The following is a 15,834-nucleotide window of genomic DNA, read 5'->3' on the forward strand; positions in this document are numbered from 1 at the left end:
TGCTGCTTAGCTACATTAAAGAAAAACTATCAAAAACCAGTAGAAATACTTTGTAATTATTCTCTCATTATAAACTTTTGGAAACTGGGACATTTTTGTGTTACATAGTAGATCTCTTCCTATTAAAGAGATAAAAGAGGCAAAACTCAGGAAAGCCACACTTTTGGTGAAATACCTAGACAGGACAAGCACCAAAGAAATAGAAGGAAAAAAAAATCTGCCCTGAACTGTTTATGTAACCAAATGAGAAGACACATTTTAAGTGGTAGGCTTCAATTTAAGTACTGGCAATAGGTGTTTCACTGTGTAATGGAAAAGATCTCTGGAACTTACATATTTTGAAAAACAATCATAGAACAATATTTGCATTATGAAAACTTCAAAGTTTACTGAATTTACATGAAATCCAGCAGATCTTGAATTGTGCATGCTGCAAAACGGATGCTAGTTAATAAACTAGCTAATTACAAGCTAGTTAATAAATACCATTGGAGTTCATTATGTCGGGGCATTACTAGCTGGACTGAAGAAGACTGACAGTTGATTTTTATTTGTTGATCTGATTCAGATCAAATCTGTAATCCTATGCAATCCAGTAGCAAACACACATGGCACTAAAGAAATAGGACCCCAGGAACGTGAGAAGCAGAAAATGCATACGACAGTCCTGGGAAACATCTCCAAAACACAACAGGCTAACCCACTTTCTAGATGTTTATAAAAGTAAAGGTGAGAAGTCAAAGCATATCAAGTTAAATGCTTTCAATTCCCACATGATTTTTCTAATGCAGGAGTAAATTGGCCTTCACTCACTGTAAACCAAGGAAATTAAACTACAGCTAACTAAAGTAATTTTATTCCTAAAGACATCACCAGCCAATGGCAATTTTATGCGTTATAACTTATGAATGTTGATGTTATACACTTTGGTAATTTGCTTTAATTCGCTTGAGTGCCTTGATCTAGATACAGCCTTAAGGAACACTCGTATATTGCCATATTAGATTGCATCATCCTTTGTATTAAAGAGAAAAGGTTATTTCTGAATGGCAGAACTACGAAGCACTTGCACTAATATAAAAAAGGAAATTATTTCCAAGACTTCACTTCTTATTGATTCCTAGCCACTACAGACACTCGGGTGGCAACAGCTTCACCATGGAAAGACTTAAGGTGTTTAACCAGAAACATAAAATAACTAACCCTTTAAAACAAATCCTATACTGGGGAGACCAGCAGCTACAACAGAAGGTTAGGAAAAACTTCAAAAGGGATGGGAACTCCAGGGCTCCCGGGAAGAAAAAAAGATTGAGTTTCAGATGGGGGGGGTGTAACTTCCCCCCTCCAAACTTACACACAGCTACCATTCTTCGATTAGCATTTAGATGAATGCAAAGGCACTTCCAGAAATTCATTATGCTTGTCATAAATCCCTAAACAAGATGGGAATCCAGGAAGATCCAGTGCTGAACAGGGCAGCGAGCTCGAGAACAAACTGTTAAGTACCTCCCAGAGTTCAGCAGCAGGTTGAAGTCTACACCAGCTGCACCACAGGCTGCTGCAGCGGTTAGCATCAGGTCATATAAACGACAGAACACCGAATACTGCTGGAAAGCACAAAAGATGCACTGGGAGCCTCTCCTACAGCAGCTCAGTAGTAACAAATAAGCAGGATTTCAGCCAGGGTTTTATCAACAGAAAAATATTAAGGTATTAATCAAAGGAACTGAAACCAACTGAACCCAGATTTACATATGCATACACCTTTGAGTAGGCAAGTTCTAAATTTTAGTACCCTAGAGTGAAACAAATAATTAAGAAGCAAAATACAAGTCAGAATAATATTTCAAGTTATATCAATGTATAACAGTAATAGATTGCTGTTAGAGTGAATGGGCTGTTAACAAATAAAAACAGAATACATCTTTTCCACCCAAGATAATGTCACAAAGCACAAGTACTTTAAAAATGACTGAGAGGGCTCCCTCCCTGCCAATAAACCTTTCTGTAACGGCAATTTAACTGGAAGCAAAACATTTCTCTCATCACCTTCAGACTTTCCACAGAACCTTATTCTACCTCATTTATCCTTGAGAAAAGAACATCTGCCCACACCCATCAGCTTTCAATCTTCTTATGGACAGAATTCATTTAGCTTCCTTCTGGGGAATATGGTAGAAGAAAATGTTGAAGCCTAGTTGAGCCAAAATGAGTCTTTTGTTTTAAATAAAAAAGAAATCAGAACATATTTCTCAAAGCTGTGTACATTCTTATATTATGCCACTTGTATGCAGTATCAATATATCTCTATGCATTTTAATCTAGTTTAAATATGGTTTCACTAAAGCAACATCACTTTACTGAACATGAGGCAGAAACTCCTTGAAGTCTGCCAAATATTAAATGTCAGGTTTTATCAATCATTTTTGTTCCACTTATGAGAGGCATCAGGTACTTACATGATTTTCCTTAAAGGTAAGATTTTTATTCATAACTGAGAACTTCCACAATTACTAGTATTTTAGTCACTACTGTTTATGTGTAATACATTCTTGATCTTAACCTGGAGGATTTGAGCTGTTTATCACTTTTATCTTCATCTCAACTCCATATAAAGGAGTGATAATATTTGAAAATATTTTCTATATACTATAAAATTTCACCTAAAAACACATTCCCTGAATATGGATTATTGTTACTGTACTCATTGTTCAGAAAGATCTAGTGGCATATTCATATTAGATTGCACACTATTTGATCATGTAACTCAACTATTGGCAGCCTCCCAGAGAACACAATAAAAGGACATTAAGAATTTTGCTGAGAACTACCAGAGGAATGAATATTGGAAACGTATTGAATGTATTGTTTTTGCTGTACAGTACAATACATGTTTAATAAGGACAGCTTTCATATACATGTTGTTGTATCCAAATAAAGGCAAGCAAACTGCCTGATCAGGCTATCCTTTCATTAGTGCAAAAGACAGGTGTAAAAACAAATACATTTCACAAAGGATTCCAGGTATAAAAAGGAAGCTGATTTACACATTCAAATTTTAACAAACTTGTGAAATTTGCACCACATGTAAGATTATCCTTTAAAGACAAATATAATGTTATTCCAGGCAATCCAGCATCTTTTAGATTTTACTTTTTAAGGACAGAATAATAAGCAGACCATAATGCTAATATGTATTTTACTATTTCAATCTGAATTTCACCTTCTGTTCATGTCCAGATATTTTTGGAAGTGTTTCCATTTTTCAAGACTTAATTAGAAACCTACTATAAAAGTGGTGGTTTGTTACAGCATAAGATATCCCACTAAAACAGAACGGAATTTATAGACTAGTATGAGGCATCTGCATATAATGTAGGCAAATAAATTATTAGCTACAAAATATGTGTCTTAAGGCCTTATGTAGCCTTCTCCATCCAGAATTCTTTTGTTTTACTTAGTAACCACAATGGGGAAATAAAATAAAACGCATTGGGCAGATTAAGTTTTTCTTATGACAACTGTATTCCATTTAGATTTCAGAAATATCACAGTCTGTTTGCCTCATTTACATCAACTGTTCCCAAGATAACTAGGAAGTAGGACTGATTAATACTGCTACATGATGCATCCTCAAGTTTCCTTGTTTCAAAGCAAAACAAGAGGTTCTTTCTCCCAGCAGGAAACAGATTTGTTAGCAGCCTACTTCGGTAACACTCCTTCCCTCCTTCCACAGTATTCTCTGAACCTATTTTCCAGTTTCAATCAAACCTGGAAGAATGTTTTCTTCTTCGTCAAATTTTGTGAAAATTGCTGGCCAGAGAAACGAGACCCTCTGACTAGTGCTCCTAAGGAAGGAAAGGCAGGCAGCACTTTTTCTGTACCTCTTCAAAATGCCAGCACCAAGCCACCAGAAAGCACACATCTGAACTGATCAACTGCACATCCCTCCGAGTTAGAGCAGAGCACAAGGAGGTAACACTTCACTTGGGTCAAAGAGACTTAGGTGACTATGGAGAAAAAATACATTACTTTTATTGTCTAAGAAGAAATCTAGAATTCAAAAGAAGAATTATTTGAAATTACAAGTACTATGAATTTATAGCAACTACATTTAACAAGAAGCAAATCACATCACTATCACTTTGCTTACTCACGCAATTTTGCTTCACACTTCCTTTTTAAACCGATGTGTAAAAGTATGTCTGTTGCTTATGCACAAAACCCACTCATACACCTTTATGTAGGGAAAGTGTCTGCTTTTAACCTTAAAGAGAAAGGAGGAGCAAGATATTCTAGTTCCAATAGCACATCTTAAGTCTTCTAAAGCAGCAAGCCAACTTAACAGTTCCTAAAGCAGTCTGCCAAATGAAATAACATAACACGAAATAAAACCATACTTAGTTAATATTCATGCTATATTAAGTCTAACCAAAAGCTTTATATACTAGCTAATCAAAATGCATATTTGTGAAAAAAACAGTTGTTCTCAGTTATTTATCAATTTCTATCAAGACACCAACTGCTTTATATAAATTTGACATTTTGGACAAACATTACCTGAAATATTAAATATTCAATATTAGCATGTTCGTATAGGACAAAAAAATCTTTGAAAATTCCTTTTACACTTTAGAAGAAGATCAATGTCTTAATGTTTAATCAACATCCCTAAGAAAGTCACATTCATACTATGTATTTGAGCACAAATATTAGAAACCAGATTGGTTTTTTTGCCTGGTATCTCCAGTGTTATGCCTCAAGTTGTATACTCATGGGTTTCGTGTGACTTAGGAGAATCCCCACACCAAAAAACTCCCCCCAGGAAAACATTTATTCCCTAAGGGAATAAAACTAGGGCAAAATATGAAGTTGCGAATGAAAAGTAAGGGCATGTACATTCACGCACACAGGTCTCCTTTACCTCCAGACACTCAGTATCTTCATGAGGATTTTAGATGAATAAAGGCCAAAGAACCACCCTTCCAGCAGCAGCAATGCAAGTATTTTCTGCAATAGCATATTACTCAGTAAAAACAAATGTAGCTCCAGATGGCAGCTCTGCAGATTGCAATCATAGGTATGTGCCAGAAGGTATGATCAGTATTGCCTAAATGCTAGTTGAGTGAGCCATAACTAATGCAGAGTTCATTTACATAGTCTTTACAGTCATTTACCTAATGAGAAAGCCTATGCTGAAAGACTGTACCCAGGACCAACAGTAGCAACTCTGAGTATATCAGGGTTTTAGCTATAGGCTCCTCTTATCAAAAGTAAACAAAAACTCATCTAAGCATCTCAAAAGTGACACTGCAGATCCAATTGCAACACTGTGTGGCTACATAAAAGGCACAGGCAGGTTAACACCTTGACTTCAACAGAACAGTAAAAATGCGACCAAGTAGAAACCAAAATGTGGTCTGCCTTAACTGAATATGTTCTCAAATCATGCAAGAAGAAACTGCCTTAAAGGCTTCAAAATATCACCTATTTTGCTGTTCCGATTGGATTTTTTCATTAGTGATGTTGCACTGGGTTGAAATAGTGCTGAATGACATAATTGATCGTCTATCCCTCAAAAGACTGCAAACCAGGGTTCTCACATTAGCATTCAATTAACACTTGCCTCCAAAGACCCGTCTGTTTTGAGCTCTGCAAACTTTATGTGCTTAGGACTGAGAAAGTATTATAGTTCTAGCATCTGAATACATAAGACAACCACAACAGACCTTCTTATGACATATTCCCTGTAACATGCTCTTGTAATAGCACGATAACTGTTACGCCTGTGAAGAAAGCCTCCCACACTGAGATACCCTCTGGGTAGATTCAAATACCACCAACTACCTACTGAGGAGAGGTTTACATAAGGAGAAAAAACACAGCTGCAAGAAGAAGAAAAAGAGGTAAATCTTTAAAATATTAACTCCAAAACAAAATCTACAAGTTAGAACAATAGCCCTTAGACATTCAAAAAGGGCCTTGACAACATGAAAAAATACAGAATTGATGAAAATAAAAAGCTCAAAGGAAAATTTGCTGTGGCTTCACTAACAACCTGTGGTAAGGACTTCAAGTCTGATGTACACAAGACTGGACTTTGAGGCATGTTACTACAGATATTGCTAGGATAACAGTAAACTCTCCTACCTTCCATACTCAGAAGGTTTGACAAGGATGCTACGATACACAAGTACTCCAAGCAAAAAACTCATTTCCACAAAAAAATGAATCATATCTTACTCCAATAAAAGCAAATAACCTAGCAGAAAAGTGTCATATGGCCTAATGACAGCAGTATAATCTCAATAAACAAACAGAAGATATCTTCCTTCAGTCATCTCAGATGAGTTACATCAGCCACTCAGCTGATCATTAAATATTTGAGCTGCAACTTTGATTTAGTTACTGTATCATAAGTTGAGAAGCATGTTAAACTTCAAAACTGTGTTACAGTTCCTATTCACTGTGTTACAGCTCCTATTCAAAGGCAATGGGATAGTAACCCATATACTGGGAGGGAGAAGAGGGGGTGATCCAAGTGAACTTCTGCGGTCTGGTCCTCCATCTGTCACACATTCATTTCCACTTCTTTACTCTTCCCATCCTCCAAAAGCCCCTAGACCCTGTCTCCAGGGACCCAGCAGGTTCTCTGCCACTACCCTTCAATTTCCACGAAGAAGAAATGAAAACATCACTAAGACTATGCTAAATTCAAGTCCGAGCTCCTCAGAGCAGGACCAGTGCCTTCTGACATGCTGTCTGAACACTCAGCTCACCGCTATTTTGCCTTGCTGGGTTCTTAGCTATTACCAGGAACTATTTAAGAAGGAACAGTGGCAAGAATCATTACAACCCAAATTTGTTAAAGCATTTAAGAATTTCCACCAGAACAACAAGCTGTGCTGGAAAAGGCTGTGAACCCAATCTCTTAAATAATTACTTATTTCAGAGATGTCTCAGTAAAATGATAAAACCTTCACAGTGATCTCCATTGTTAAGGACTGTAGGTTAAAACATTTTTTTTTTTAATCTAGAAATTCCTTAGGAAAGGTCCAGAAGATCTATATACCATATTCAAATGTTGTGAATAAATTTGAATGCTACCCAACAGCTAAATTGTTCTACCACCATTAGAAGAAATTTGATGACAAACTGCCAATGCAGCTATTACATATTCAGTAGATGTTTGGAGATAACGTATTTCCTTCCACAGATTGACAACACTGTTTAATGTATAAGCTGTGTGAAGCCTATAATGTTTGATTGGTCAGAACAAATAGGACAAAGTATAAACGTCTGTAGCTCAAGTTCAGCTAGTATCACTCAGCAATGCTCTATAAAACTTTTTATTAATAGATATTTCAGTCAATTCTTAATACCTGAGAAAGACAAATTAAACTAAAGCACCTGTGCAGGATTCAAGCAGAAATTAGATCACATCGAAGAATACAAAGTAAATTTGCTAGAAATTTTTATTTGAGGTCACATTTCCAAATAAAGATGAGTCCTGGAGCTTTTGGAGAAGATCTGAGTACTAGCTCAAAGTGCACAGGACAGAAGGGTTTCTTGAAGGGACACCCATCATGGTAGAAAAGAAGCCAGTAGCATTCAGCCTCAGGTCAGGTCACGTCTAGAAAGTCATCTTAAATCTCATACCAAGAGTTTTTAAGACTCTCAAGCTTTTGTACGTAAGGCTCTCTGGATGTCTAAAGTTCCACTTCAATGTATACTCAGAAATACTCTGAATTCTCATACTTTGCACTCCTCCATTTAAATCCCTCAAGGATCTGACAGGCATACCACAAGCACACTTAGCACACTGACACAATCAAGTTTTTACACTGAACAGTGACTTCAGACACATTCATTCAATAACAAAGCTCGATGGCTCGAGGCCTTGCTCCCTCTTTTATTCAGCAGCACACTGGCCAACACTGAAATGCTTAACTTCCAGATGTGTGACTAGTTATACAACATCCACGTTTTTTCTTGAACTGCAGTTCTCGGTCTCAAAATAAAAAACCTATTCTGAGGAACAAAACAGGCAGTTCTATTGTATGACGCAGTACAATGGCAAGATATCTTGGCACAGATATACATGATTTACAATCACTGAGAAAATGAGTGCAGCATTGTTCAACCTAACACATTTTCTTGAAAGCAGCATTTGTGTGTAATTTTCTTTGGTCTTTAACAACTTGGCTATTTACATTAAAACTTTTTAGGGGAGAGTCATTTAATTAGCATTTGAAACATGACTGGTTGGCATAAACATGAGTGGTTGACATTTTATGCCAATCACTCATGTTTATGCCAACCAGTCATGTTTGGCATCACTAAAATTGCTATATAGACCTTTGCCTATAAAATACAGTGATAGTCCTTAGGCAACTTGCATCCGCTCTTACTAGAGTACAGAGATACAACATCAAGGAAAGGGCCTTCCAGTCTGCTGTCCCAGAGCAACCCACGAGGGTGGGAGAAGTATGAGGTTGCTGGGAGACTACTCTGCTGAAACGGTCTCCTGGAATTTCTAGCTCAAGGATTTTCTGAGTTACTGGTCATGTTCTAGCTCTTAACCCTGGTGGACCAAGAACAGGTGGTTATGTCCAATTAGTTACATAAAAACACATGACAAAAAAAATGACAACTCCAATGAAAAAAGCCTCTACCTCAAGCATTGTTTGTGGAATGCTCTTGCAATAGGCAGTTATTATCAAGTTCTCCTCACCATCGTTTGCTGGCTAAAAGCTGAGCAGTGTCACAGCTGCTTCACGTTGTGCACAGAGCATGCAGAGTGCTGTTCGCCCCCAAAGCCAAGGGTGTGGGCAGGCTGACCTTATGCTGGCATGCAGAATAATGACCGGCTTATGCACAGGCTAAATGAGAACTCACTCTGCTTCAGAGGTGGTTTTGAACACTTTCAAAGAGTCTGTTGTTTTGCTGACTCCTCCTTCAACAGCACTCCTTTCAAATATTTTAATGAGAGTAAGATATGACATATAAAACTGGTGATGTAAGTAGTTCTCTCTCTCCAATCTAATATTTATGTGCAATTTTCATTTATTTTTGGAAGTTAAGTGCTATTCATCTGCATGTTGAAAGACAATGTTCAATTCCATCATATGCTTTTGAAAAGTCATATCGGGTTTCAGTACCAAATCAGACTCAATTTCTCAATATAAACTTGAAAAAGTCCCACGGATTTCCCGGCTTACACAGAATCATAGCCTTTTATATAAAATACACATATACACTATATTGACTGCTTCTGCTCCTGCACATTTTCTCTCCACTGGCCTAGTATTTAAAGTGACAGAAATTTAGCCTTTCCCTTCATTCTAATATACAAAAATCACTCCAAATTATACCAGAGGTTGAAAAAACTTTCAGTTAAATTATTAAAATCCCTGAGACTGTAATATACTCAAAAGATTCTGGAAGCAGTAACATACTTTCTCAAGTTAATGCTCAAAATCTGAGACCAACATCTGAGACTGGTGGAAAAAAATGCTCCTGACCTTAAAGGTGCTGGAACAGCTCTCCAGTTCTGAAGTTAAGCCTGCATGTAGTGTGGCTTACGTAGGGACACCCAGCAGTTAGTAGTTTTCTGTCAGGACCATGTAATGCATTTGATTCAATTGTAACGTGGTTTTCACAGTGTTGTTTTTGCTTGATTCTGAATCATCGATACCCCCACGTGTTTACTCAGGATCATTTCACAAGTAGAAGATTACTGTAAAGCCTGGCAGTTTACACTGGAAAGCCAAATAAGTGGGTTTTGAATTTGTAGCTAAAACATTAACACAAAACTCAGAAGCACTAAAAACTTGCAGAGAACTTCCTAACAGAGACAAAACTTACATGCTTGACTACGCTGCAGGAACTCACATTTGAGTTCGCTACAAGCCAGGTGCCTCCACTGACACCCTAACTCACTAACTGTACTGATTCTTCAAGCGTAGCCTGAAGTACATCACCTCAATACCTAAGAGAGCTGTTGTATCCACCTGTTTACAGAACACTAAGAAAACCAAATGCCAACAGTATTTCTGGTTGCATACAAGTGCAGATGATCAATGACAGATTCCATTAGCAGCAGTAAACAAAAGACTGACAGGGAGCTTCTGAGCTTCAGCAGCTATGATTACTAGAAGAAAACACAAGTTAAATAAGGGCGAGCTTTCCAGCAATTAGGAAAGGCAAAGTAATTTCTGTAAGGCCCTACTGCAGTAATATGCAGATCTTATTTGCTTACATCCAAGGGTATAGCAGTTCTGAATCACACCTGATCATTTATCAGGACTCTCAGAGCTGAAAGCAGTCGAAATGATTCCGCAGGGTATCAATCTATTGCTTTCTTTCATGTTAGTTAAAGGCATGAAAACTTAAAGAAAAAAACTCAAAGATGGGTAAAACGACCAGTGACTAAACCCCAAGTTACTGTCACGGAGAGAAGTATTACTTGTATACACACAGAGTCAATACAAAGCATGCACTCAGCTTGAAAGAGTATACACTTCAGTGCCAATCTATCAAATCCAGCTTCATCAGACCTGTATGGAACCAGCAACTTCTCCAGTATCCTAAAACAGGTGCAGACAGCTAGTTTGGTCTGATGTTTACTTCTCAACCTATAAGAACAGCTAAATACTTCACACATTCCAGTGACAGCAACCATTACTCCAAAAATCAGTTTCTTTATATATAAAAGAAAGGTCAAACTCACTTTCTAGGCTTCCACTAAATGACACTGGCTTAGTCTCAAAGATGGCATTTCTCTTTAGTCAGTGAAAAGCAGACAGATAATGCTCTGAACAAGTCAAACGTACACAAAAGAGAACATGTTGAGAATATCAGTTCCAAATTCTCGCTCAGCACTCCTTCACATCCTACACGGTACAAAATATTAACATATTTCTCTACCTCTTATTTGATCCATTTCAAACAGTAAACTTTCCTACTTTAAAATAAAAACAAACACACAGAAGCTGTTCTGCTATACAGGGGATTATGCTTTGAAGTGAGGCCTGCAGGTAGACCTGTAGGTCCCTAAAAGTCTCCCAGCAGAGTTTGCAACATGAACTGCTGGGTAACTGGAGAGCAAGAGCTACTGTCACTAGATTAGAGGCTTCTGAAACACCATCAGCCCAGGCAAATGGAAAGTGCCACGGGTATTAAAAAATGGCTCTCTGAGAAAGATGCCTTGTTATAAACAATTCCAGGTCCAGAATAATGAAATCATGGCTTCACAATAAAAATTCATTAAATAAGTCAGTTCTTCCTAAGAGAAAGTAAGTGCGCCAATTAAGCAAAAACCCTGTTACAGGGAAGAACTGCCAGCAGCACAAGTTATTTTAGCTGACATTACTTCAAAAAAAAGCCCACCATTCACCATCTGTTCTGGCACAAATTTTGAATGCTAAGAAAGTTTTCAACATCACTGATGAAAAGAAAGCAGTCAAATGCAGAAGTTTGTTTTGCTGTTAAAAAGAACAAGCATCTAGGACAACTCACATTTCAGCAAGAACAAATAAAAAGCTGAAGTTCTGCACATTTCATAAAATGAATTAGAGAATTGGAATAAGACACGCAATGCCAAGTGGAAGACATGTAGGGAAGGTAACAGGAAACAAATAGAAGATACCTTAGAAATTTTAGGAGAGAAGTAGATGGGCAACTCCAGACAATGGGTCAACAATTTACACTCCAGGTAGCAATCATATGCCTACAAAGTTTTTCCAGTTGCTAACAAGATCAACACTTTTGCAAGCTAATGGCTCTATCAGCCTTTTAAAGGGAAGACTAGCCTGAACAAACTGTTCAGTTCTGACCAAAAAATAAAAAAAAGACAATGAGTAATAAGGAAGCCAAGAGAATCAATGTAACAAAGGGAAAACAACAGCAGGGGCAAATGGTATTACAAATAACATTAACACTCAGATTAACCACCATATTAGGTTAAATAATCTCTTCCAAAACTCTGCTCATAACCAAATGGGAAACTAGACAATACAATAAGAAAAGGTGAGAAAGAATGAAGATGAAGTAAAATAACTAATTCACCTATCTCCAAGTAATATTTATACTTTCAGAACCAGTAAGAAATTTTTATGACTTTCTACAAGCTGTTGGTTAAATCTCACTTGGAAGACTACATGAAATTTTACATCTCCATGTTCAAAAAGAAAGAAAAAGGGAATTTAACTGGAATAGCTAAAGAATACGCGGATGGGAATTGCAAGCTCATTTCCCAAGTAGACCTGTTTAGCCAAGCAAAACAAGTTTTAAAAGCATGACTGGTGTCCACAGTACACCAATGGAAACAAGTACTCCAACAAACAGAAAAGCTACTTAACTTAAAAGGAAAACAATGCATAGAAATTAGCACTTCAAAGTTCACTCACCATTCATCTGGAAATGAGAGGTCCAAACTTTGAAAACAGCCTCTAATAAAGAGCTACCTCGCACTTCAAGTCCATAGAGATGTTTGATGAATACACAAAAGGGATATTACAAATACCCTTTAGTATGGGGATAGCACGCAAGACATAGCATATGTAGGATGCCATTCTAATGTTATTCTCCATATTCTTATGATTTAGTAATGAGTATTTGGCCTTTTTCCATTTCACTTTTGGGGAGAAATTTTCCATTTCCTCCTATATTTTCTAGCATTAAAAATAGGAACACCCACCCCCTCACCCCCCCCGCCCCCCCCGAAAAAAAAAATAGAGTAAAAGCTTAATGCAAAATTTGCTAACTAGTACATTAAGCATTCTACACAAAACAACTGTCTGAGGATTATGGGTTAGGCCTATATAGATCCATCACTGTGACAAAGTTTAGACAAAAACAGATGAATACTTCTGTGCCACATAATTAACAGATTTATTTTACCCCCCCTCTGAAAAACAAAGTCAGTATGTCACCGCAACTTATGAATGAGGTAAACATCTAGGGCAAATTTTTAATAGTCTGTAAAATAAGGTTCCAAAAAGCCCTTGTAAATTTTTTCTTGGAAAAATGCTAAATGACAGATGGAGTTTTAATATTTCTCATGACACCAGATGATATTCTATGTGCAGTCATGCAATACCTCTTAAACAGTTATTCCAAAAATTTCACGTTTATGTTGCAAAAAGGTTTATTAGTAATTTTTTATATCAGTTATATCTGCCTCCTTAATGGCTGAAACCAGCAAGGACAGCTTAATTCTACCTCAAAACTTTAGGTACTATACTGAATATACCAGCTAGGTTTCCTAAAACAAGAAGTTAATTATTTTTCATGAACTCCAACAAATATCATTTTTAGAGTTACTATGTCACTCCTTCACTTTTAAAATTTTTACACTAACATCTCAGTGTTAGCACAAAACATGTTACAACATCTCAGCTTTTCTACTTTCCTATAATCATGCTTTTTTCCTGCCTCCATAGGGCGATTTAAACACAGCCTATTTACTAATTTACAACAATATGAATAGAAACAAACATCATACCATAGAAATCTGGATCTAGTATAACAACACTGTGTGATCCCTCATAAAGCAGCCTTACATCATGCAAGGGGCAAGAAAAAATCTTTGGAGGACATAATAGGTTTTCCCCTCTCTCTCAATCAATTTCTGAATTCATCCACATTTGTTTTTAGAAGTAAATGGATTCCCTCCTTAAAATATTGCCATACAATTATTTTAAATATTTGAAGTCTGAATGAGGTTGGGAATGAAAGACTTAAGCAAGAGCTTTTATCAAGAAGAAAAAGTTCTAAATGGTAAAGATACTATTTTATCTTAGAATTAGGAGCGCAAACTAGAAGTAGTGCATGGATTTAGGAGAGTGTTTAGTGCTGCCAATTCAGATTTATATAGGTACACAGATGGCAAAAACTTTAATGAGGGCTCTACATTAGTTTTGTAGCATTTGTCCTACTTACCAGTAGATCAAAACAGCATTAGCTTGAGAACATTCAAGCCATTTCCATAAAAGCAGAGAAATATTGGCAAAAAAAAGATATCTGTTCGAGGGTCTCTCTCATCTGTATACGTGGCAATTCCCACTGACAGCATTGCAAAGTCATATGAAAGAATTCATTCTCACTAAGCCAGAAAGTTTCAAAACAGTAATGCAAGTTAAATTCCTCTACCACTAAACAAATTTATTGTTATGAAGCACAGAGTAGGAAACACATCAATATTCCAAAATCTAGTTTTATTACTAGGATTTCACAAGTATAGTTTTATCACTTCTGAGTATAAAAGATGTCCTTAACAGGCATACAGAAGGCTGGCAAAAATATAGTCATATAGTCTTAATATAATCAGTCATAAAGAGGCTGCACCTCAACAAGACAAACCTGCCAGCAAAGCGTTCCCATTGCACCTTTTTACTGCAGAAAAAACCCTTGAACAGAGTTCTCTAAAATGCGATGACCAAATCAAAACATTTTTACCTTGTCACAGAGAAAAACATTCATTAATTCCATTAGTCAACTAAAGTGACCTTCCAGAGCCTAGGCAAGGCTGCCAAGACATGTATTGTTTCCATAAAACATGTTTAAGGGAAGACCTTTAGCTTACCGTTACAGACTTCAGAGTCATTCCGTGATAGGTACCCATGGTATCAATTTTAAAGCCTTCCGTTTCTGCAAAATAGAAGAGTCTCTTGTAAGTTGTTCTGAGCACTGAGACATCATGACTAAACAGACAACATCGGAAGTATCTTTGAAGTTATTTTTGCAAAGAACGTGTCTTGTTGTTGGCTCAGTTTAGGTTCTGTTCGTACTACAAAACTTGGTTAGCATTTAAGAGACCAGTGTTGTCTTTAAGCAGCGCTCCATTTGGTATTTCTGCTTTCTGTAACCAGAGTAAGCTGCTTCTGCTGCGTGGAATCATTCAGAGGAAGGACGTAAATTTAAATCTTTGCAAGAATGTAGAACAGTATATATGCAGTCTCAGAAATTCTCTTACTACAAAATGTAGAAGCAACTAATTCCCAGAATGCATTATGATGCAACATTCACAGCTGTATGAATACAAAAATTTACTTAATCAGAAACTGGTATACCAACTGACTATAAAACCATGGACACTTAATAGGATAAACCCACTTCTGCAGTGCAGAAAAGCAATAGTGTCGTTATCACATGATACACAAAACAAACCACAGAAATTCACACTACCAGACTAAAAGTGATAAAAAGCTGTGTTTTTTCTTTCCTTTTTTTTTTTTTTGGAACACTTTTAATCAGGCTGAATATATGCTAAGTGACAGAAGTCTACAAGTGCTCAGTGACTAAGCTTTCTGCTGCTAGCCTTTTGGGGTTTGAGAAGCCCTTCTGTCTTCCTATTTTCAGCACTAAGTCAACTCACGACTGCTGCCACCGGAATTTGTAGTGAAACCTTTTCCCATTTGTACATTCCCTAATCTCATGCATCTGTTGTCAGCTGGCCCTCCCAACCAACAGCTCAATTAGTTCATGCTTAAAATGGCACGATTACTACTAATCACCAGGGATGGCCATGAGAGGTCATCAGAATGGTTTGTGGTGGTTACAGCAATGGGAGCAAAGCAACTGGCAGCGCAGAGGCAAACCCATCTGGGCTGCCACACTGTGGCAAGATATTGCTACCCAAGTAGAGAACTTGGTTGCTAAAGTATGCCACATAGATGCTCACGTATGCAAGAGTCAACCAGCTGGTGAATCAGGCTGCTGAGACTGAATTGGTTGGGTGGATCTACACTGGCAACATAAGGGTGAATTATTTATAGCTCAGTGGGCCCAGCAAGGCAGAGATGCAACATATTAGATGGGCTCATGATTGAG

At 37.2% G+C, this 15,834-nt stretch overlaps 1 protein-coding gene across 1 annotated transcript in view; it reads right to left on the reverse strand.

Annotated features, from left to right (window-relative positions):
* The window catches only part of CDC73 (cell division cycle 73), a 97,194-nt gene that overhangs the window by 53,291 nt on the left and 28,069 nt on the right, over positions 1-15,834 (reverse strand). The window contains exon 10 of the mRNA XM_040565153.1: positions 14,588-14,652. Within this exon, the coding sequence (XP_040421087.1) occupies positions 14,588-14,652 (65 nt within the window). The remainder of the gene's footprint in view (positions 1-14,587; positions 14,653-15,834) is intronic.

Source organism: Cygnus olor, chromosome 8 (assembly GCF_009769625.2).
Source record: "Cygnus olor isolate bCygOlo1 chromosome 8, bCygOlo1.pri.v2, whole genome shotgun sequence".
Lineage (NCBI taxonomy): Eukaryota > Metazoa > Chordata > Aves > Anseriformes > Anatidae > Cygnus > Cygnus olor.